Source organism: Leptonychotes weddellii, chromosome 6, assembly GCF_054177405.1.
Source record: "Leptonychotes weddellii isolate Sample4059 chromosome 6, ASM5417740v2, whole genome shotgun sequence".
NCBI classification, from domain to species: Eukaryota; Metazoa; Chordata; class Mammalia; order Carnivora; family Phocidae; genus Leptonychotes; species Leptonychotes weddellii.
Window position 1 is genome coordinate 94,541,456 of NC_138374.1, and position 23,464 is coordinate 94,564,919.

Consider the following 23,464-nt stretch of genomic DNA (forward strand, 5'->3'; position numbering starts at 1 on the left):
ACACCACTCCCAATGCTGCTTTGAGATAATTGCTTGGCTAAATAAATTCCTTTCATATTGACTAATAAAGAGTGCTCAGATTTGTACACCTGATGCCCATTATCCACTTGCTCTCTGACTTCTGTTACCATGACTTCAGCAGTAATTTAGTATAAATAAAAATGCTCTAGCTCTGTTTAGTGCTGGGCCCTGTAATCTCCCAGCTTTGTTACCTTCCCATGTCCACTCAAGCACTGAAGAATATGATGATTTATACTTGGAAATCTGACTACGGAGTCAGATAGTAAGAAATCGGGGATTTAGATATCAGAAATGATCACTCCAATGCATCACCAAACCATGCATCAACAAGCTCAGTTAGAAAAGGTTCTTGAGGGAACAAAGTTGAAATAGGCATTATCATTGAGACATTACAGACCTATCTGTACTGGTGGTTGATTTGCCAGGTAACCTGGCTGTTCCTCAGTTTCCTCAACCATTAAACAAAAGGCAAAGTGAGATTATCTTGAAGGTCACTTCCTGCTTTGAAATACTATTCCTCTAAACAGTTTGGAGAAAATTACAAAATGCATTCTTATAGCTCTTGATAAGCCCAAACCACATACCAGGATGCCACAAGACCAGAAAACAAAAATATCCCCTTGTAGACCAGTCTCTGTGCAAAGTAGGAAGAACTGGGGGGGGGGGGATGCCCCCCATGTGCTAAACAAAAAAGCACCATATACTTGTGGAACTCCTCTATTTTAAGCAGCATGTTCAAGAAACATTGTTGGAGACCTACTATGTGCAAGGCACTGTTTAAGTTGTTACTTTTCGGTTTAAAAATTATTACCACTTTGTCAGCACTCTCTTTAACCTGAACTAGTGAATACTGCCTTGGGTGGGCATAAAATTAAAGCCAAGGTCAAAGGAGACAGTCTCCAAACAGACCAAAAATAAAACGCTTGTGACATCATTAGAGGAAAAAAAGCCAACATAATTGCACAAAGATCAAAGGCAAAAAAAGAGAAACATGTTTGGTTAATACTGGGCTTTCGAGCATTTCTTGTGCTCGCAAGGCCCGTCTATCCATCCACACCACACTTCGTAACCATGCTATTCTAAACCGATGACAAGTCCAGCTTCGTCGCGGACAGGGCGCAAAGCGCAGATCCCACAATCCAGACCCCGCTGCCAACTCTCCTCTGGGAAGGAAGGAGGCGTTTCCCTTAGGGCAACTGTAAAATAAAGCAGCCTCTCTAATCTCTTCCTCCAGTAAGAAAGAAATGTCGGTCCAAATAAATGAATACATAAATAGCTACATGAAGGGTAAGAGGTGGAAAGAGGGGAAGGGAAGCTCTTTTCCTTTCTTTTTAAATTTCCCGCACCCCTTTTCCACCCCGCCTCCCCACACCGTCCCCACTTTCAGCCGCAGCTCTGGAGACCCGGACCGCGCGCTGCTGGGCGGTCGGGTAGAGGGTCTTTAGAAAGTAGGCGGGACTGGCCAGATGAATAATTCGGTGTCCGATTTTTCCTGCCTTCGGTGGCAGTTCCTCCTCCGATTCGTTACTCGATTGCACACGCGGCCCGGCCCTCGGCCCTCGATTGCTCGGGCCTATCACCCTGGGATGCCGCCTGCCGCCGCCGCGGCTGCCGGGCTTGTGGGATCGGTGGCGGAGCCGGAGCCGCGGCGGGAGCCGTGGCCTGAGAGTTAGGGGGGCGGGCCGGCTCATTCCTGGGGTGGGGGCCGAGGACTGGCGGGCGAGAACCCGGGGCCACCGCCCCCCTTCCCTGAGGGAGCGGACACTCCGAGCCTCTGAGGCAGCGGCGGGAGCCGGTCAGAGGGGGCGGCCCCTGGCGGCGACGCCCCCAGCCCTGCCCTGCCCTGCCCGGCCCCACTCCATCCCCAGCCCCAGCCCGATCTAGCCGCGAGAGACGCCGGCGGGGGTTGAGGAAGGCGGCTCCGCGGGGCCCGCCCGCCCCTCCCGGGTCCTTCCACGTCCCCTCCCGGGAGGGACCCACACCTGAGCCCGGACCCACCCCCGGCCGGGGCCACGCTGGATCCGCCTCCCGGCCTGGGTCCCGCCCGCCGGCTGCAGGTGGGCTGCAGCGCCGGAGCCGCGGGCAGTGGGCGGCGGGGAAGGAGGTGAGCCGCGTCCGTGCCGGCTGACGCTCCGGTCCTTGCCCCCGCCGCTGCGCTCTCCTCCTCCCTTTCCCGCAGGCAGGGCGCGGAGTCGCGCGCCCGCCCCGCCGCCGCCGCCTTGTCCCTCTGGGGCACCATGGAGCTCTCCCCGTCGTCCGGAGGAGCCGCGGAGGCGCTGTCCTGGCCGGAGATGTTCCCAGGACTGGAGTCCGACTCGCCGCTACCCCCGGAGGAGCTGGAAGCGGTTGTCCCAGTCGGTGGGGCCGTGGCTGGTGGCATGTTGGATCGGATCTTTCTGGAGTCCGTGTGCCAGCAACAGAGCTGGGTCCGGGTGTACGGTAAGGACCACAGACCATCCTAGAGGCTGGTGTTTTTGCTCTGGCTGAAATTCATCCCTAGTCTCAAGTCCTATTCTCAGTCCCCATCCATTCTGGGTCAGTTTCCCACATCCCTTTTTGTTCTGGCATGCGTTTCTGACAAGTTTCTCCAGGCTGGCGCTTGAGTAGAGAGATGTCATTCAGTATGGTCTTTGGACCTTTTCAGACACCTGCAGGAAGTTTAAGGTGGAGTTGGGCTACGCAGACTTAATATATTAGGTGATAACTTCAAGGGAACTGTCAGCCGATTTCAGGGAGGTCTGATGGAACACACCATGAAATCAAGCGAACAGAGTTTCATTTCTTTCTCTTGAGTGAGGCAAGGCTGGAAACTAAGATACTATGAAATAGCTTAGCAGTGGATAAGATAATAAAATAGAATAACCAAAAATATTTATTTGGTGGGAACAGACTAATCTATAACCTCTTTCTGAACCTCATTCTCCCAAAGGCAACCACTTAGTCCAAGGGGTGTGGATTGTGTCAGATTGCACTATTGTTTCTGGTTCTCTTTGTAAAGTGACCGGGTTGCTACTCAGCAAGTTAAAAGTGATGAACACACTAAAACTTTCCCTTTCTGCATTCCTAGCAACCACCTCTTTAATTAAAACTGAATGATGATATTCTATTAGGGTGAGCCTTGTGGCAGCATTAAAACCATGCCAGTTTTGAAAACTCCTAGCCCAAGGGTTTATAGCCTGGAATTCAGGACTGAGCTGTGGCTTCCCAAAATATTAAAACGTCAAGATGTTTATCACTTAACTCACGTGAACACAAGACATTAGTGATGTGGCTGAATATAAGGGGCAAATTTGAAGCACCTGGGATCAAAGACTGACAACGTTAAGATGTTATCCTCCAGTCATGTGCATCTAAGTCTGTAGTGATCAAGTACATTATACTTTTTTCCTTCAATCTTCTGAAGAGGGTATATGTTTACTATTCAGGAGTGACCAAGGCTTAGAAGTTACCTCTCTGGATAGTTCAGTTGATTTCAAGACTTCAAGTCCATCACTATCAGAAAGATCACAGAACAAGGAGTTCAGAGATTTGAGTTTTTGCCTTGGTTCTGCCAGTAAGTGGCTATGTGATTTGGGGTAGATCAGGTAACTTTTTTTTTTAAGCCTCTGGTTCTTCATCTGTAAAGTTAACGAATTGGATTAATAATCTCTTAATGGCCCTTTCAGTTTTAAAAATCCTGTAGTTCTTATAACCAGTTCTTAAGGATTTATATTTGTACCATTTTATATTTTGCTTGATGTTTATACGTGGTTTTTGATGTTATTCTAAGCCCCTGAAAGAATTAAAGAAGTAGGAGATGATGCAAGGTCACCCAGTTCATTCTCAGCAGATTAAAAACTTCAGTGCCTGATTTTCCATCCACCTGCCGATCCCACTTACCCAATAGCTTATACCAAAGGTTGATGAGAACCTGAAAATGAGCTTGAATTAGAGTATATTATAGTTACATTTTCCCATCCTATCCTCCTTTTTATCCTTATACATTTCTTTGGCACATTGTTTTTTACATAAAGTTAGAGATAGGCCATGTTACTGCAAGAGTATATTTCAGTGTCCAAAACTATTCTGTTTGGGTATTCCAGACCTAGCGTAAATTACTGTTCTTTGCGTGTAACCCATAAAAATATGTGCAAGTTTTTGTTGTCCATTTTTAGGGGTAGATTTGTGAGGGGTATGTATACATATATACACACACGGATATGTGGGTATTCTTAAGTATATATGGATAAATATATGTACATATATTCTCTTCTCATGCACATATGTACTGTGCATTTCAGTGTCAAGTTGCAGACTTTCCACTGCATTGTAACTTTTTTGTCTTCCCTATCAATTAACCAGATGTTTTTATTTACTGTTTAGTACTACTACTTTCCTTCCTCTAAGGCCACTCATCCTGGATACTCCTTTGTTGTCTTTAGTTTGATGTAAATATTCCAAAACTATCTGAATGATTCTTGGCTTTTCTGTGTCCTTAGCTAGTTTTTAAGTTGCCTATTGCATAACTCTTTGAAAAACTTTGAAGTAAAAATAATAATAGAATGTAGAAAATCAGTTTGGAAAACACTAGTTCATTTTTGTTTTTTTGTTGTTTACTTGTTTGTTTTGTGTGTTCACAATTCTGATTGTTTTGGAACATTTAGGTTCTTTTACACAATTTAAGGAGACTTTGATGAATGTGGTCTAATGTTTTTAAAAGAAATTCAGAAACCTAGTCTAGAGTATACAACTGGGGATTGAGAAGTAGGGTTTTTATTCTTTCTTTGCCACAAATTGGTTGTCTAACTTTGGGTAAGTAATTTTAACTCTGTGGCTCTAGGTTTCTACATAAAATGTAGAATCTGGACTAATTGGTATCTGTGGTCCATTCTAGCTATAGAGTTGTCTGATTCTGTGGCCTGCCCTATTATTTTACCTACAACTTAGCCTACCAATTCCAGTCTGACTCTTGGGGACAGGCTTCAGGAAAACCCTTAATGAGTTTAAATCATGATTGTCGGGGGCTTCTGGGGAGGACTTTTATCAAAAGGTCAGTGAACTTGGTTGTGAAAGCAGGAATGTTGAGGGCAGATGTATATTTGTTTGGAATGTTTTGACAAGATAGGAAGGTGGGGGAAAAGGGGATCTTGCTCAGGTGAAGCTTATTCAGTTTTGAGCACTAACCTGAAATAGCCATGTGGATTTTATTTTATTTTAAAGATTTTATTTATTTGACAGAGAGAGACACAGCGAGAGAGGGGACACAAGCAGGGGGAGTGGGAGAGGGAGAAGCAGGCTCCCCACTGAGCAGGGAGCCCGATGCGGGGCTCCATCCCAGGACCCTGGGACCATGACCTGAGCCGAAGGCAGACACCTAACGACTGAGCCACCCAGGCGCCCCACCATGTGGATTTTAAAAGGGTACAAAGTAAGGAGCTGTATTAAGTGCTCCTGGCTTCTGGCTATGATTCACATCCTCTACCATATACTTATGTTTTTTTGTTTGTTTGTTTGTTTATTTTTAGGTCAAGAGCTTTTATTTTTTAAATATTTTATTTATTTGACAGAGACAGTGAGAGAAGGAACACAAGCAGGGGGAGTGGGAGAGGGAGAAGCAGGCTCCTCACCAAGCAGGGAGCCCGATGCGGGGCTTGATCCCAGGACCCTGGGATCATGGCCTGAGCCAAAGGCAGACACTAAACTGATTGAGCCACCCAGGCGCCCCTACCATATACTTATGTTTGAAATCAATAAGCAAACAAGTAAACAAACGGCAATAACACCCCCCCCCAAACTGAATACCTTAACAGAAACTTTTGGAAATAATATTTTATTAGTTTGCCTCATGAAATTTGAAGACTAGGCACTGTTTTGAGTTTGCTATCGACTATTTTGTTGATAAAACGTATATTTAGAGTTTTGTGTATTGCCAGGATTGGAAAACTTTTTCTGGAATCTGTCCAAGCTTTATAATAGGTAGATGTATATTTAGAACACAAATACCTATCATTAAGACATAGCTAAGAGAAAATATGCTGCCCTGGCCTTCATTTTCTTTTAGTTGTAAAATGTTTCATTTGTTTTATTACAGTTTTATAATAAGTTGTGCCCATGCCCTGTCAAGACTATAAAATGTTTGATACCAGGAAATCTGTTTTGTTTGTCTTTGTATTCCTATCTTGCCACCCCTTCATTGTCACCGTGTCTAGCAGATTGGTACCTTGCTCATAGTCAGTGTCTGTTGAATGTTGATCCATGTGTCCTTTGACCATCCAGATCTCAACCTGACTGATTGTATGGGTGGCAGAGTAGCTTAAACAAAGGCATGCCACAAACAGCTAAATATGGATGCAGAATCCAAGAGCATCAAATGCAGAACATTTTTCAGATATTTATAGCCTCAAAGCAAAGTCAATTGGCTGAAAAAGCGCAGCAGCCTAGCAAAAGGAAACGGGAGCGGCAAAGCCAGCCTCACTGTCTGTGCTTTCTGGTAAACAATGAGAACATTAAAATTAACTACTTTACCATGAATGGACGGCGAGTGCAGGACACTGGGAGACATTGAAGATGCCAGTCTCTGTTAGTGCCTGCATTGGAGCTTTGCAGCCATCAGCACAACGGGTCTGCGAGTGTGTGCGCAGATGTGCCCTTGGATAGCTAGAGGGGAAATAAGTTATCACACTAAAGTGCTCACCAAGCAGTCATATGGTTTTGATTTTAATAGTATAAGCAGGACTTATCTAAAATATTCAGTTAATAAAATAAATAACATCAACATTATTGCTTACCGTTAAGCTAGTATATAGCTCATTGTTTATTGATGACTGATAGGGATCTGCTGGAAATTTTCCAAAGGCTGGTACTATTTCAGCAAGCAGAACAGAAAAAGAATTAATCATACTGCATCATATACCATATAATTCTGGAAATGTGACAAATGAGAATTTGGTAAGAATTTCTCATGAACTCCATATGAGTTGATGGGGGACAGTTTTCCCTGTTTGTAGTAAATAGTTTTGCTTATGTTTCATGAATTAAGTCAAAGGATGAGATAGGTTTCATTGCATTTTTAGAGAATATGCCTCTATATTTACTTAAAACATTGTAACCAGTAACAAGTCTAAGAAGTTGTTTCATTTTGGTGCATATGAAGATGTCACTAATTCATTGGCCTTATAAGGAATGTTCTTAACATAATTAACTTTGAATATTCTCAGTGAATCACTCATTCTTACATGTCTTAAATATGTACCCCATGCTTGACTTCTGTTTTGTATTAATGTGTGGATGAATGAAATTGTTCAAGTTTTGTGTGCTCTAGCTACTTGATTGCTCGAAGAAAATCAGTGAATGTGTACTCAGTACATCCCAAAACATGTTCGTGTTACTTAAGTGTTTTAATTTCCTCAAATACTATACATTGAACTTTTATAATGATTATTAATATTTTAGCAATTCTTGGGATTGTAAGCTTGAGTTCAGTACTTAGGATGTGGCATTAGCTTTGAAGGTTGATACGTTAATTTCTCAATACATTTTATGTACATTAGGAGTAGACAGTTGTTCACTGAAACGAGAGAGAACTATCGAGAATGCCTAGGAGTATACTGTTTATTTTAAATTATATTGATTTCAAATAGCCCCCCCCTTTTTTTTCTTTGAGAGAAAATTAGTATATCTCATTTAAATTGTGTGTTCTGTTAATGTTAGAGACATGTACAATTTCCTTTATCATATCTTAGTATTTTTCTACCCTCTATCATGTTGGTCTATTGCTATTTCATTTTCAAAGAATGAAAATATTTTTGAAGAATAGAACTATACATAATCTCTTTTCCATAACCATTAGGACTAGAGTGCTTCAGAATTCAAAATTTTTTTGATTTTAGAAAATAGGGTGTGTGTGTACACACACAGTGACATAACCCTCTTAATGGGGTCTGGAGCAACATCCAGGAATCAATCATATTAATACTCCTGTAGTTAAGTAAAAATCCACACTAAGTATGGTTTAAGACTATAAATAGTGTTATGTCAGTGAGGGTCAGATTTTACTGCTAAACAAGTTATGAAGAAAGTGTTTTCGGGTGCCTGGGTGGCTCAGATGGTTAAGCGTCTGCCTTCGGCTCAGGTCATGATCCCAGGGTCCTGGGATCGAGTCCCACATCGGGCTCCCGGCTCAGTGGGGAGCCTGCTTCTCCCTCTGACCCTCTCCCCTCTCATGCTGTTTCTCTCTCGCTCGCTCTCTAAAAAATAAATAAAATCTTTAAAAAAAAAAAAAAGTGTTTTCAGAGCTTTTTGGATTTAGGAATTAGAGGTATGGAATTGAGGATATGTACAAATTTTCTGACATAAATAATGCAAAGTTCTAGAATGCACCTGTTTGAGAATAGTTCACTTACAAAGAGTGCCTTTATCTTTTCTACATCATAAAATTCAGTGCATGTACTTTAAAAAATGATGTACAATTGTGTCTTATTATGTTGAATGAAATAAATTTCTCTGATTTGCTAAGGAAAAAAAGGAATTCACATGACAAAGCACATAGGTTTTACTGAGATTACTAAGGAAGTGGTGGCAGGGCAGTGGTTTCTAATGCTTTCTTTCATTAGAAAGAAGGATGAGATAAGTTGAAGCAGAGGGTTTATGTAATTGTTCTTTGCAGTTGCTCTCTTCAGTGGCACAGAGTGATTTGATCACCTTTTAAAGTAGGTGAACCACAAAAAAGCATTCAACTAATGCCTGAGTTAATCCAGAAAAAATTCAGTTGTCTGCTCCCTTGTCCCTCCCTTTTGGAATAACTTTTAAGTAACAGGAGAGGTGTTTGGTCTTGTTAACCAGGAAGAGGAGTTTGAAGTGTGCTGAGGGCACTACTGAAATTGCTTCACCCTGTCTTGGCAGAGGGATAATTGCTCTCTGATGTTTGTAAAAACCCCTTTCTTCCCGGAGGCTATCAAGTGCTTCGCAAGACCTGTAGGTAGAGAACCCCTTACAAATTTAATGTAGCTTATTTTCTTTTTTTTTTAAGATTTATTTATTTATTTATTTATTTGAGAGAGAGCGAGTACATGAGAGGGGGGAGGGTCAGAGGGAGAAGCAGGCTCCTCGCCGAGCAGGGAGCCCGATGCAGGACTTGATCCAGGGACTCCAGGATCATGACCTGAGCCGAAGGCAGTCGCTTAACCAACTGAGCCACCCAGGCACCCTGTAGCTTATTTTCTAATGAGAAGGCAGCCATCAAGAAGTACCTGATATGCAAGTGGTAGAGAAGAAGATGTGCTGAGGTCCAGGTAGTAAGTAGTATTAGTGGGTCTGCTGTAAACAAAATTAAAATTGAACCCTTGAAGGCATGACAAAACTTCATTTGCTAGGCTGTGATACAGAATTTATCATCTTATCTCTATAGCAGGTTTGGATGTTAGGAGTCAGAGTTTTGTCTTCCCACCAAGTGTTGGTTACATTAATTCATTGCCCGAGTCTCCTTTGCTCATAAGAGTCCAATTTAGATCCTGATTGCATTCTTATGCCTCCATAAATTGTCTTCAGCATTGCTCAAGTTCTGTTCATATTGTGTCATTTTCAGTAGGCTTTCTAAAAGTACCCCTTACCCGACTCCTGAGTTGAAAAGACTGGTAATACTTGCAGATACTGTTTGGGAGAGCAAAAATTTACAAAGGAAAATATTTGACATAAGGCAAGAAAACAAAATTCAAAAGAATAGTGTGGAAAGTTAAAGAAAACTTTAAAGTTGATAGTCCTAAATATTTTCAAAACAATCCTTTAAGTTACCTCATTGAGGAAACTGGATCAGGAAGTTTAGCTTATTCCCAAAATTGGAGACAAATTCCACAGTTTGTCAGGATTAGAACTCTAACCTCAGATTCCTCAGCCTCCTGTTTTAGCTTTTAGATCTTACTGCTTTCCCTTAGGGAGATGGCCTTTCAAAACTGAAGGTCAGGAAAACTGGACAGTGAGAAATACCAGATTGTTAGTTTCACAGTCTTTAAGGGAAATGCTGGAAGTACCATTACCTAGGTAACAGAAAACAAAAATGGACAAAACATCCAGAAAGTAGGAGGATGAGAATAATCTCATAATGTGATTGTTAAGAGGTAGAGCAGAGGACAGATTAAATATTTTTCATCTCTAAATTTTTTATCCATAAATTCTTTATTCTGTAATTGGAAGTAATGTTTTAAGGAAATTTGAATGTTTCATTTATGATGCTTAGAAACCTGGATAATACCTAATAAGTTTCTGCCTTTTTAAATTTCTGACCTCTCTGATTCATAGCATTAAAAAATTAATACCTTTTTTCTTATTATGAGTATAATAGTGCTTAATGAATTTGAATTATAGGAAAAGCCAAAGAAAATTAAAGTCACCTGTAATTACACCTCTCAGATATAACTGTTCTTTTAATATTTTGTTGTATTTTATCCTTGTCTTTTCTGTGCAAAAATTGTACTTTTTTGTATGTATTTGGTATCATTGCATATTATTTTAAATCCTCCCTTGTTTCTTTTTTTTTCAAAGATTTATTTATTTGACAGAGAGAGAGCGAGAGCAGGAACACAAGCAGGGGGAGTGGGAGAGGGAGAAGCAGGCTTCCTGCGGAGCAGGGAGCCCGATGCGGGGCTCGATCCCAGGACCCTGGGATCATGACCTGAGCCGAAGGCAGACGCTTAACGACTGAGCCACCCAGGCGCCCTATCCTCCCTTATTTCTAACAGTGTATTTTCTTAGGTTTTTAAAAAAGTTTAAAACTTTTTCAAATATGTTTTTATTTTTAAATATAATTAAAAACATAGGTAAACATTTCCATCTTTCAATATTCAAAAGACATAAAAAGATATTCCGTGAGATCTCTGTCACCCCTCCTCCATACCCCTCACTTACCATCTGGCAGGCAATCATTGTTCACTCCACACAATCAATAAATGTTTGAAATTCTTGTGTATGCTCAGCATACCTATTCCCTGCCCAGAGAAACAGATAAATAGATATGTAAAAACTCCACCGAGAGTGGGGTCCAAGAAATTTCGTTCACAAAAATGTAAGGTCATGTTTTTTTCAAGGTTAGTGAATGGACTGGAGCAGGCCCGCAAAGGAAGTTGGCTGGGAGTTCTGGGGGTCTGGAGCCAGTTGTTAATTGCTTTATATCTGAATTGATATTATAATAGTTTTTACTGTGTATATTGCTTTTTTCTCCTTTTTTATACAAATGATAACCCGTTAAAGGAATTTATCTGCACCTTGTGTTATTCCTGCCTCACATCCCCTCTCTCTACACACTTATTAATATATTTTTGACATAGTTTCCTGTCAGTTTGTAAAGCAGTTCCTCATTCTTTTTGTGGCTATATAATGCCTGAATGAATCATAATTTATTTAACCAGTCCCCAAGTTTTCCTGGTACAAGTGATAATACAGTGAATAATCTTGAATATAAGCCATTTTGCTTGTGTATGAATATTTTTGTAAGAAAGTTCATAGAATCGCTAGGTCAAAGATATGTGTACTTGTAATTTTGAAAGATATTTCCAAATTGCTCTTGTTATAGGTTGTAACTATTTCTATTTTGCCAGCAGTGTATGAGAATGCCTATCTCTCTACACATGGGGAATTATCAAGAATTTTTGAATATGACAATCTAATTGATGAAATAGTTTTAAATTTAATTTTTCATATCTCTTACATTGATTGTCTTACAGAGCCATTTAAATACATACATCCTTTTCTGTGAATTGTACATATCTTTTGCCCATTTTTATTGGGTTGTTGGATCTTTTTCCTAGTGATTTGTAGGAACTCCTTATTAAATAAGGAGACTTTTATCTGTAATGAGTTGCCAGTATTTTCATTTGTCTTTTCTTTCCCTCTCTATAAGAAAATTATTTTCATGAAGTTGAATGTATTCGCTCTTTTATGGCTCTTTGTTTTTATGTTATAGTTAGCATGGCCTTTCCTATTCTGAGGTTATAAAATAATTCTTCCATGGTTTGTCAAGTACTTCTTTGTTTTCATTTTTTATACTTAAATCTTTGAACCATTTGGAATTCATCCTGCTATAAGGTATGAGATACAGATACAATTTCATTTTTAGAAAGATGGCTTTCCAGTTGTCCTAACACCATTTGTTGAATAACTCATCTTTTCTCCACTGGTTTAAGATGACTTCTCTATCCTTTGGTAGACTACCATTTATATGTTTTGTTTCTTTCAAGATTTTCTACTCTATTCTGTTGGTCTGTCTATATTGATGTGTCAGTATCACACTGTTTTATTACTAAGCCTTTATAATATGAAAACATAATTTGTTAATGAGTATAATTTAATATAACTTATTTAACCACTATCCTATTTTAGACATTAACATTTTTCTAAATTTGTATATTAATAGTCTACTGATTGTCTTTGTGCACAAATCTTTGAACTTCTCACTGTTCCCTTAGGCTGAATTACTAGAAGAGTATGTCTTTATTTATTTATTTTTTTAAGATTTTATTTATTTATTTGACAGAGAGAGACACCGCGAGAGAGGGAACACAAGCAGGGGGAGTGGGAGAGGGAGAAGCAGGCTTCCCGCCAAGCAGGGAGCCCGATGTGGGGCTCGATCCCAGGACCCTGGGATCATGACCTGAGCCGAAGGCAAACGCTTAACAACTGAGCCACCCAGGTGCCCCGAAGAGTATGTCTTTAAAGGCCTGAGACTTGGTACCAAATTGGTGTGACCTTCCTGGAAAGCAATTCCTACCACAAATATATGAAATTATGGCCTGTAATTTAAATCCTACTTCTGTATTGCTACTTTCACAGTAGCAGTTTTTGCGTAGCTTTCATATAGTGCCTTAAGCATTATTTAGCACGTATTAAAAGTCCTCAGAGTTCTAATGCTAATAACACTGCCCTTCAAAAAATGGAGTTGTTTTTTTCCAGTGGTATTCCTTTTCATTAATGGCATATTTCCAAATGAAAGAGGGAAGGGCATGAGTATAGAGTCAAAGCAGTTGGTCTGCTAAGGGTCAAATCCATGACCGTGGCTTTATTTATACTATTAGAGTCCAACTGAAATAACCTGACATAGACACATAATGGTTCAAATACTCTAAGAACATAGTTGGTGGCTTTCCTCTCAGCTCTTGGTGTCCTCCTTCTACTCTTTGTTTCTCAGAGTATTAAGAAGGAAGTGACATTCATGAAAATTCTTTTTTTTTTTTTTTAAAGATTTATTTATTTATTTGACAGAGAGAGTACAAGCAGGGGAAGCAGCAGAGGGAGAGGTAGAAGCAGACTCCCCGCTGAGCTGCGGGGCTTGATCCCAGGACCTTGAGATCATGACCCAAGCCGAAGGCAGATGCTTCACCAACTGAGCCACCCAGGCGCCCCCAAAATTCTTTTGAACATGTTTTGAATATAAGTTCATTTAGTTTTAGCTGGATGAACGACTAAGGTGTATGTCTTATATAGTACTGTGTTAAGGACTGAGGTTTTAGCATGGGTTTTATTTAGGTATATTCTAGGGAGGTTTATTATGTCACACAAAGCCTAATTCAAGGAATGGCAACGAGAATTAACATTAATGACAAAATTAACTGAAAATCTTTTCTTCAGAAAAAAAAGGGTAGGAAAATGAATTAGACTCTGGAAAATCATAGTTTATATAGACAACCAATTAACCAAATTTTCTTTTTTTTTTAAGTACTTTTTTTAGAGCAGATTTAGATTCACAGCAAAATTGAGAGGAAGGTATGGAGATTTACCATATATTCCTTGTCCCGACATCTGCATAACCTCCCCGAATATCAACATCTCTGGCCAGAGTGACACATTTGTTACAGTTGATGAACCTACATTAACACATCATTATCAGACAAAGTCTGTAGTTCATACTAGGGTTCACTCTTGGTGTATAAATTTTGTGGGTTTGGACAAATGAGTGACATGTATCTACTATTTTAGTATCATACAGAATCAATCAATCTTTCTTTTTCTCCTTTAGTTTCCTTTCTTTTCCTTATATTCTTTTCCTTCCTTCCTTTCTTCCATCCTCCTTCCTTCCCTCCTTTTGATTTTATTTTTTAAGTAATCTCCATACCAACATGGGGCTCCAACTCACAACCCCGAGATCAAGAGTGGCATGCTCCATTCACTGAGCTGCCAGGTGCCCCTCCTACAGAATATTTTCACTGCCTTTATCCTCTGTGCTCTGTTTATTCATCTCTTCATATCCCCTACCCCCTACCCATGACAACCACTGATATTTTTACTGTCGCTATAGTTTGCCTTTTCCAGAATTCTATATAGTTGGAATCATACCCACATTTTCTTTTATCAGTTAGCTGTTTTATTTAGCATGTATTATATAATCATAAGCTTGCCTTACTAAGTCAGAAAGGAGCAAACTTAGAAAGGAACAAAGTAGTTTAACTTTTGACAATGATATAGAGCAGTTTGGAAGTGAAACTAGGAATCCTGTACCTAGTTAATATTTGTGGAGGCTTGTAGGAAATTTTGTTTAGATTAAATTTGGGCAGGATATAAAATATAAATATCTTGCTCCCATGATTCCCTTAGGCTTCACTACATACAATTCTTTGTATTTGTAAATTTTTTTTTTTTTTTAAGATTTTATTTATTTGAGAGCAAGCAAGAGAGTCAGTGAGAGAGAAAGAGAGAACATGGGCAGGGCGGAGGGCAGAGGGAGAGGGAGGGACTCAATCCCAGGACCCTGGGATCATGACCTGATCCAAAGGCAGACGCTTAACGGACTGAGCCACCCAGGGGTCCTATATTTGTAAACTTCAAGAATGCCTCTGAATGAGGAAACCCAAGGCCTTTATAACGCATGTTCCAATTTTGAAATGGGCTAGTTTTTCCCAGGTGGTTGGTGATAAGTTTGTAGCAACAAATAGACCTTGAAAAAGATGGCCAGGACAATACTAACAAAAGACATGTTTTGATATCTAAGAAAAAACTCTCTTTAGTATTTTCTGGTTTCATAAAAACTTCATAGTTTTCCTTTTTATAGACATGAAGATTTATATGACTATTTTTTAATCTAGCTTGATAACATGGTTAAGAAAGAACAGCATCACCTGTGGTGATTCCTATTAAAATAGAAAGGTAATCCAGAAGATTTGATAGGGCCATATTTCTTGCTGTTTTGTTTAAGTCAGAAAGTCTTAAGAGGAAATTTTTAGTCAGTTGCACTTTAGGTTATGTTTTTGGTATAAATCTTGATTGTCAGGCCAGAGCGTCACCTTGAAGAGGTGTTACTGTGTTATAGCTATTGGCCAGTAATCTTTCTTTTTCTGAAACTTAACTAACAATGATGTTTCTCTTATATAATCAGTAATGTTATTCCATTTACTTGTAAGCATATTATATAAAATTATGTTTTTACAAATTTTTCCTGCAATCTGAAATAGCCTGTTTTTTTTTTTTTCTTTCAACAAATTTATGAAACATGGTAAGTCTTTATTTTTGGGGGGAAGTAGTCATGAAATAGTTAATGCTTTAAAGATTCTTGGTGAAGTAAGATCAGAATCTGGGTAAGGTTGGAATCAGTTCCAATCCAGTACCTTTTTTGTTTTTTTTGAAAGATTACCCTATCTTTATTATCTAAGTTCATAATTACTGTTTCCAATTTAATATATTTGTGTTAAAATGTATCACAAGCTGTTTAAAGTAGCATTTTAATTCTTTTCTAAGTTGTTTTAGGGTTTAGCAGTAGGTCTTATTAATGCTCTCTGCCTCTTTCAGAGTTACGTAGTTAAGAATGGATATCGAGTTCTTCTTTGGTGAACTGCAGCAATAAAAGTGAAAATGCTTGATAGAATAACCAGTAGATTCTTTTTGTGTGTGTGTGGTAAAATATACATACTAAATTTCATTTTAACCATTTGTAAGTGTACAATTCAAATACAGTCCTGGGGCACCTGGCTGGTTCAGGCTGTGGACCATGGGACTCTTGATCTTGGGGTTGTAAGTTTGAACCCCACGTTGGGTATAGAGATTACATAAAAATAAAATCTTAAAAAGGTTATTTTTAAAAATACAGTCACAATGTTGTGTAATCCTCAGCACTATCTATACTCAAATTATTTTCATTATCCCCAACAAACACTCTGTACCTGGTAAACAATAACTGTCCTTTTCCCCCTCCTGGTAACCTCTATTCTACTTCCTGTCTCTATGAATTTGTCTATTCTAGGTACTTCATACAAGTAGAATCATACAATATTTTTCCTTCTGTGTCTGGCTTATTTCACTAAACATAATGTCTTCAAGGTGGCTTGTATCATCCTTGTAGCTTATATCAAAATTTCATTCTTTTAATGGCCAAATAATTTTCCATTGTAAGTATATATAACATTTTGTTTATTCATCTGTGGGTGGATACTGGGTTGTTTCCACCTCTTGGTTATTGTGAATAATGCTTCTATGAACACTGGTGTGCAAATATCTCATTGAGAAGTTGCTTTCAGTTTTTTTGGATATGTACCTAGGAGTAGAATTGCTGGATCTTAGGGTAGTTCTGTTTAACCTTTCGAGAAACAGCCAAACTTTTCCACAGTATCTGTACCCTTTTATATTCCTACCAGTAATACACAAGGATTCCAGTGTCTCCACATTCTTGCTCACACTTATTTATTGTTATTTTCCATTCTTTTTGATTATAGCCATCTTAGTAGGTGTGAAGTGGTATCTCATTGTGGTTTTGATTTTCATTTCCCTAATGATTAGTGGTATTGAGTATCTTTTCATGTGTTTATTGGCTATTTTTAGATTTTATTTGGAAAACTGTCTTTTCAAATCCTTGTTTTATATTAGTTCTTAGTCGATATATTTGTATTTTTTAAATTGTCAGTGATAGTGTTAATTATCCCATATACTAATCTTAACTCTAGTAATGGGGCCAATCATGAGCATAATTATAGCAGCAACAATAATGACAAAGTGAAACTTCTTGGGTGCTTATGATGAGCCAGGCACAGTTCTGGGTGCTTTATCCCTATGAATTTATTTAATCTTCATGAATACCATATGAAGTAAATACTTTTATTACCCTCATTTTGTAGATGAGGAATCAGAGTCATAGAGTTGTAAAGGAACTTGCTCATGGTGTATAGGAAGTAAGTGGCAGATGTGGGATTTGAATCCAGGCAGTTCGCTCTTGAGTTACGTTCTTAACTACTATATAATTTGGCTTCACACCTATAAAAAATTCAAACTGTTACTATAAAAGCATAAAGTGTGATGTTTGTTAATTTGAACCTTGAACCTGTAGTTTACCTATGTGTTTTATATACCACCATAACTGTAAACTGATGACATTTGATCTGCTGGATATGCTTTGGGTGTTACAATGTTTCTGAATATCTTTGTAGAATTGTCCAAGTTTTGGGGCGCCTGGGTGGCTCAGTTGGTTAAGCGACTGCCTTCGGCTCAGGTCATGGTCCTGGAGTCCTGGGATCGAGTCCCGCATCGGGCTCCCTGCTCGGCAGGGAGTCTGCTTCTCCCTCTGACCCTCCTCCCTCTCATTCTCTCTGTCTCAAATAAATAAATAAAATCTTAAAAAAAAAAAGAATTGTCCAAGTTTTATTAACTGTATACAACATGAGAAAGCTGTATGTGGATGAACAGTATGATATTTCTTTCTTTTTTTTTTTTTTTAGAGAGAGAAAGAGAGCACATGGCTGGGGATGGGGAGGGGCAGAGGGCGAGGGAGAATCCTAAGCAAGCTCCACGCTCAGTGTGGAGCCCAAAGGGGGGATTGATCTCACGACCCTGAGATCGTGACCTGAGCTGAAATCAAGAGTTGAATGCTTAACTGACTGAACCATCCAGGCACCCCATGATATTGCTATATTTAAAAAAAGTTAAGCCTGTTAGCTAACTAAAATTTATGTATTTTTAGCAGTAATACAAAATAGGAAAATTGTTTTTTAAATAAAAGAATGCCTTTCTAGGCCTGTTGTTTGTTTGATCGAGACACTGAGAATACTGAAATTTAAGAGACCACACCGTCTTAAGAACCATGAGTTGTATTCATTTGGGACGTAGCTTTATTTATTCCAGGATTTACATTTCAGGTGGCTCTCCACTTTCATTAATTCTAAAAAGAGGATCTGCTTTCATAGAGCCAGGTAAAACCAAATATTGATCAGAGTTTGGCCAGATAGCAGATATTTTAGGATATTTATAGAATTCACATGTGCTTCTCTAAAAGCCCAGGAACAGTGGCCTCTTGATGGATCTTACCTGCTTTCCTCTTAGTTCTTCTTGAACCTGGCTATCCTTGTGGTACATATGCTTTATAATTTTAATCTATCCTGAAGTTTGTATTTCAAGGACTCAGAAACATAAAGGATGATTTATACATAGTAAAATGTGTGAATTGGTTCTGAAATTTAACTTCTTTCCTACTAATAGATTGTAATTTCTCAAAATCTGTGATTTTTTTTTGAGCTATGGACAATGTAGCAAGGGGAAGTGAGGTATAGTCTTAAGTTCTGATCAGTTCATCTTTTTTTTTTTTAAAGATTTTTATTTGAGAGAGAGAGAGCATGAGTGGGGGTGGGGTGGTTAGAGGGAGAAGGAAAGGGAGAAGGAGAAGCAGCCTTCCCGTTGAGCAGGGAGCCCTGATTCAGGGCTTGATCCCAGGACCCTGGGATCATGACCTGAGCTGAAGGCAGATTCTTAACCGACTGAGCCACCCAGGTGCCCCGAGTTCATACATCTTTAAAAATATGAGTTCATATGATGTTTTTGATATGCAACTATACATATTTAAAGTATAATTTGATAGGTTTTGAAATATGTTAGTAACTGTGCAACCATCACCACAATCAAGAAAATGAGCATCTAGTTCCTCTGAAAAGTTTCCTTGCCTCCCTTTGTAATCTGACTGCCCCATCCCTCCTACCACATGACCAGATAAACAGTAATATGCTTTCTGTCTTTATGGATTAGTTTAGGTTTTCAAGAATTTTGAATAAATGGAATCATACAATATATACTTATTTCTAGTCTGGCTTCTTTTGTTCAGAACATTTTGAGATTCATCCATGTTGTTTCACATATCAGTAGTTAATTTCTTTGTATTGCTGAGTAGTATTGAATTCCATTGGCTATTCCACAATTATTTATCAGTTCACCTTATTTATTTATTATTTTAGAGGGAGAGAGCATGTGCATGTGGGGGTGAGGGTGAAAGGGAGAGAGTGAATCTCAAGCACAATCTGCTGAGCACAGAACCCGATGCAGGCTGAGAGGAAATCAAGAGTCGGACACTTAAGTGACTGAGCCACCCAGGCACGCCTATCAGTTCACCTTTTGATGAACATTTGGGTTGCATTTTTTTGACTATGACAAATAAAGCTTCTGTGAACATTTGTATACAAGTCTTTTTTTTTTTTTTTTTAAGATTTTATTTATTTGAGAGAGAAAGAATGAGGCAGAGAGAGCATGAGAGGGGGGAGGGCCAGAGGGAGAAAATCTTTGTGATCTAGGGCTACATGAAGATTTTCTTTTTATTAAAGTTTATTTATTTTTAGTAAGTCTACACGCAATGTGGGGCTCAAACTCATGCCCCTGAGATAAAGATTTCTGAAATAAAAACCAAAAGCACAACCCACAGAAGGAAAAAAAAAATCAACATCATCAAAATTCACCCAGGCACCCAATTACTATAATTTTATAATAAGTTTTGAGGTCAGGGATGCCTGGGTGGCTCAGTCGGTTAAGCAGCTGCCTTCGGCCTGGGTCATGATCCCAGGGTCCTGGGATTGAGTCCCACATCGGGCTCCTTGCTCAGCAGGGAGCCTGCTTCTCCCTCTCTCTCCCTCTGCTTGTGCTCTCTCTGTCAAATAAATAAAATCTTTAAAAAAAAAAAAAAAGTTTTGAGGTCAGGTATAAATCCTCTAACTTTGTTTTTCTTTTTAAAAGCTATTTTGGCCAGGGCGCCTGGATGGCTCAGTCAGTTAAGTGTCTGACTGTCAGTTCCGGCTCAGGTTGTGATCTCAGGGTTGTGATTATCTCTCTCCCTACCCCTCTACACCCCCCTCCCCCACCCTCCTCACCCCCCCCCCCACTCATATGCATGCATTCTCTCTCTCTCTCTCAAATAAATAAGTATATAAAATTTTTAAAAAAGAAAAAAGTTATTTTGGCTAGTCTAGTCATTTGCCGTGCCCATATAAATTTTAGAGTCAGTCTGCTAGGGGATTAATATCATAACAATATCAAGTCTTTCAATTCAGTACATGTCTCTATTTTGTCTTTAATTTCTCTCTACAAAGTTTTCAGTATATATTGCTTCTCGGCCTTTTGGCTAAGATCAAGTGTAGTATCTGTTCTTATCAGTTTAAAGTTTTCAGTATACGGTCTTGCACATTTTTGGTTAAATTTGCCCCTGAGTATTTCATAGTTTTGATAATATTACAGCTTGTATGATTTAAAAAAATTTAATTCAATTATTTGTAGCTAGTATACAGAACGATAATAGATTTTTGCATTTCATTTTGTATTCTACAGACTTGCTAATAAACTCATTTGCTATCTCTAGTGAATTTTTTTGTAGATTAAATTGGCTTTTCTGTATAGAGAATCATATATATTCTCTGCATATAAAGACAGTTTTACTTCTTTTCCAAACAGGATGCCTTTTATTATTTTTTCTTGCCTGATTACATTGGCTAGAACTTTCAGGATGATGCTTAATAGAAATGATGGGAGCAGACATCCTTTCTTCTTTTAGCTGAAAAATGTTCAGGGACTCCTGGCTGGCTCAGTCAGTAGAGCATGTGACTCTTGATCTCTGGGTCATGAATTCAAGCCCCACATTGGGCATAGAACTTACTTTTAAAAAAAGAAAAAATTTTCAGTCTTTTACCATTTAAGTGTGATGTTAGCTTTGGTTTTTTGTTGTTGTTGTTTTTCTGTAAGATGCCCTTTATCAATTTGAAGACGTTTTCTTCTGTTCCTAGTTTCTTAAGAGGGTTGTTTTTTGCTTATTAAATCAGGAATGGATGTTGAATTTTTTTGTGAAATGCATTTTCTTTATTGAGATGATCATATATTTTTTCTTTTAGTCTTTTAATATTAATTACATTTTTTTTTTAAGATTTTATTTATTTATTCAACAGAGAGAGAGACAGCGAGAGAGGGAACACAAGCAGGGGGAGTGGGAGAGGGAGAAGCAGGCTTCCCGCCGAGCAGAGAGCCCGATGCAGGGTTCGACCCCAGGACCCTGGGATCATGACCTGAGCCGAAGGCAGACGCTTAACGACTGAGCCACCCAGGCGCCCCTACATTGATTTTTTTTTAAAAAAGATTTTATTTTGGGGCGCCTGGGTGGCTCAGTTGGTTAAGCGACTGCCTTCGGCTCAGGTCATGATCCTGGGGTCCCGGGATCAAGTCCCGCATCGGGCTCCCTGCTCGGCAGGGAGTCTGCTTCTCCCTCTGGCCCTCCTCCCTCTCATGCTCTGTGTCTCTCATTCTCTGTCTCTCAAATAAATAAAATCTTAAAAAAAAAAAAAAGATTTTATTTTTATTTGAGACAGCATGACCTGGCGAGGGGTGGGGGGCAGAGGGAGAGGGAGAAGCAGCGGCAGGGAGCCCAGCATGGGGCTTGATCCCAGGACCCCAGTTCCATGATCTGAGCCAAAGGCAGACGCTTAACCAACTGAGCCACCCAGGCACCCCTAATTACACTGACTTTTGAAACCAACTTGCCATTCTGGCATAAACCTTACTTGGTCATGTGTTATTAACCTTTTTATGTGTTGCTTAATTTGTTTGATTTGTTTTGCTAAAATTATGTTAAATAATTTTGCATCTATATTCATGGAAAAATACTGGTTTGTGGTTTTCTTTTGATATCTCTGGCTTTGGTTTCAGAATGTGCTGAAATCATAGTATGCATTGTAAGGTATTACTTTCATGTTTAATTTTCTGCAAGAGTTTGTATAGAATTGGTACTATTCCTTGTACATTTGTTAAAATTCATCAGAGAAGCCATCTGGACTTTGACTTCTCTTTGTGGGAAGATTTTTCGCTTCAAATCCAATTTCTTTAATAGATATAAGGTCATTTATTGTTTGTGTCTTTGTAGGATTATGTCAGTTTTGTCTCAGTTGTCAAATGTATCAGCATAAAATGTTCATAGTATTTCCTTATTTATTTTATTTTTTTTAAAGATTTTATTTATTTATTTGACAGAGACACAGTGAGAGAGGGGACACAAGCAGGGAGAGTGGGAGAGGGAGAAGCAGGCTTCCCGCGGAGCATGGAGCCCGATGCGGGGCTTGATCCCAGGACCCCGGGATCATGACCTGAGCCGAAGGCAGACGCTTAATGACTGAGCCACCCAGGCGCCCCAGTATTTCCTTATTTTAATATCTGTAGAATCTCTAACAATGTTACTTCTTTCATTCCTGATATTGTAAATTTGTGTCTTACATATTTTATCCCCCATCAGTCTGGTTTAGGTTTATCAATTTTACTGATCTGAGAATCAGCTTTCGGTTTCATTGCCTTTTTAAATTTCTTTTCTTTGTTTTTAATTTCATTGATTTCTCTTCTGATCCTTTTTTCTTTTCTTCTGTGTACTTTGGGTTTCATTTGTCATTCCTTTGCTTGCTAGTTTGTTAGTGTAGAATCTGAGGCCAGTGATTTGAGACCTTTCCTCTTTTCTAGTAAAGGCATTTTCTTTCTTTCTTTTTTTAAGATTTTTTATTTATTTGACAGAGAGAGCACAATCAGGCAGAGTAGCAGGGAGCCTGCTTCCCCCTCTCATTTCTCTTTCATTATTGTTTTTGGGGCACCTGGGTGGCTTGGTCGTTAAGTGTCTGCCTTCAGCTCAGATCATGATCCCAGGGTCCTGGGATCGAGCCCCACATCGGGCTCCCTGCTCTGCGGGAAGCCTGCTTCTCCCTCTTCCACTCCCCCTGCTTGTGTTCCCCCTCTCGCTGTGTCTCTCTCTGTCAAATAAATAAATGAACTCTTTAAAAAAATATATATTGTTTTTGACCCATGAACTATGTAGAAGTATGTTATATAATTTTCAGGTATTTGAGGGTTTTCCAGCTATCTTTTTATTACTGATTTCTGATTTGTGGTCAACAATATACTTTGTATGATTTGAATCCCTTTAAATTTACCGAGACTTGTTTTATGGCCCAGAATGTAGTATACACTTAATATGTATTTTTTGCTGTGGAGTGTTTTATTAACATCTATTATGTCTAGTTGGTTGATGGTATTGTGCAAATCTATATTCTTCCTGGTTTTCTATTAGTTATTGAGAGAGATTTATTGAAGTCTTTGGCTGTAATTGTGGATTTGTCAATTTTTTCCTGCAGTTCTACCAGGTCTTACTCCATATATTGACGCTTTATTAGGAGCATTGGCATTTAGGTGTATTGTATCCTCTTGATGAAGACATAATGTTACGTAC

General features: G+C 39.1%; 1 protein-coding gene and 1 non-coding gene across 5 annotated transcripts in view; both read left to right on the forward strand.

Moving 5' to 3' along the window:
- The first annotated feature begins 1,548 nt into the window (after window positions 1–1,548).
- Window positions 1,549–23,464, forward strand: part of RASAL2 (RAS protein activator like 2) — a 340,956-nt gene continuing 319,040 nt past the window's right edge. Inside the window, exon 1 of one of the 4 annotated variants that reach the window (XM_031037591.2) lies at window positions 1,549–2,460. In XM_031037591.2, coding sequence (XP_030893451.2) covers window positions 2,259–2,460 — 202 coding nt within the window. In that variant the 5' untranslated portion in view covers window positions 1,549–2,258. The remainder of the gene's footprint in view (window positions 2,461–23,464) is intronic. The other 3 variants (XM_031037592.2, XM_006742003.3, XM_006742004.3) reach the window with 3 other exon arrangements.
- LOC115943863 (U2 spliceosomal RNA) lies at window positions 20,319–20,508 on the forward strand. The gene has a single exon (XR_004078442.1). It is a non-coding gene; the product is annotated as a U2 spliceosomal RNA (small nuclear RNA).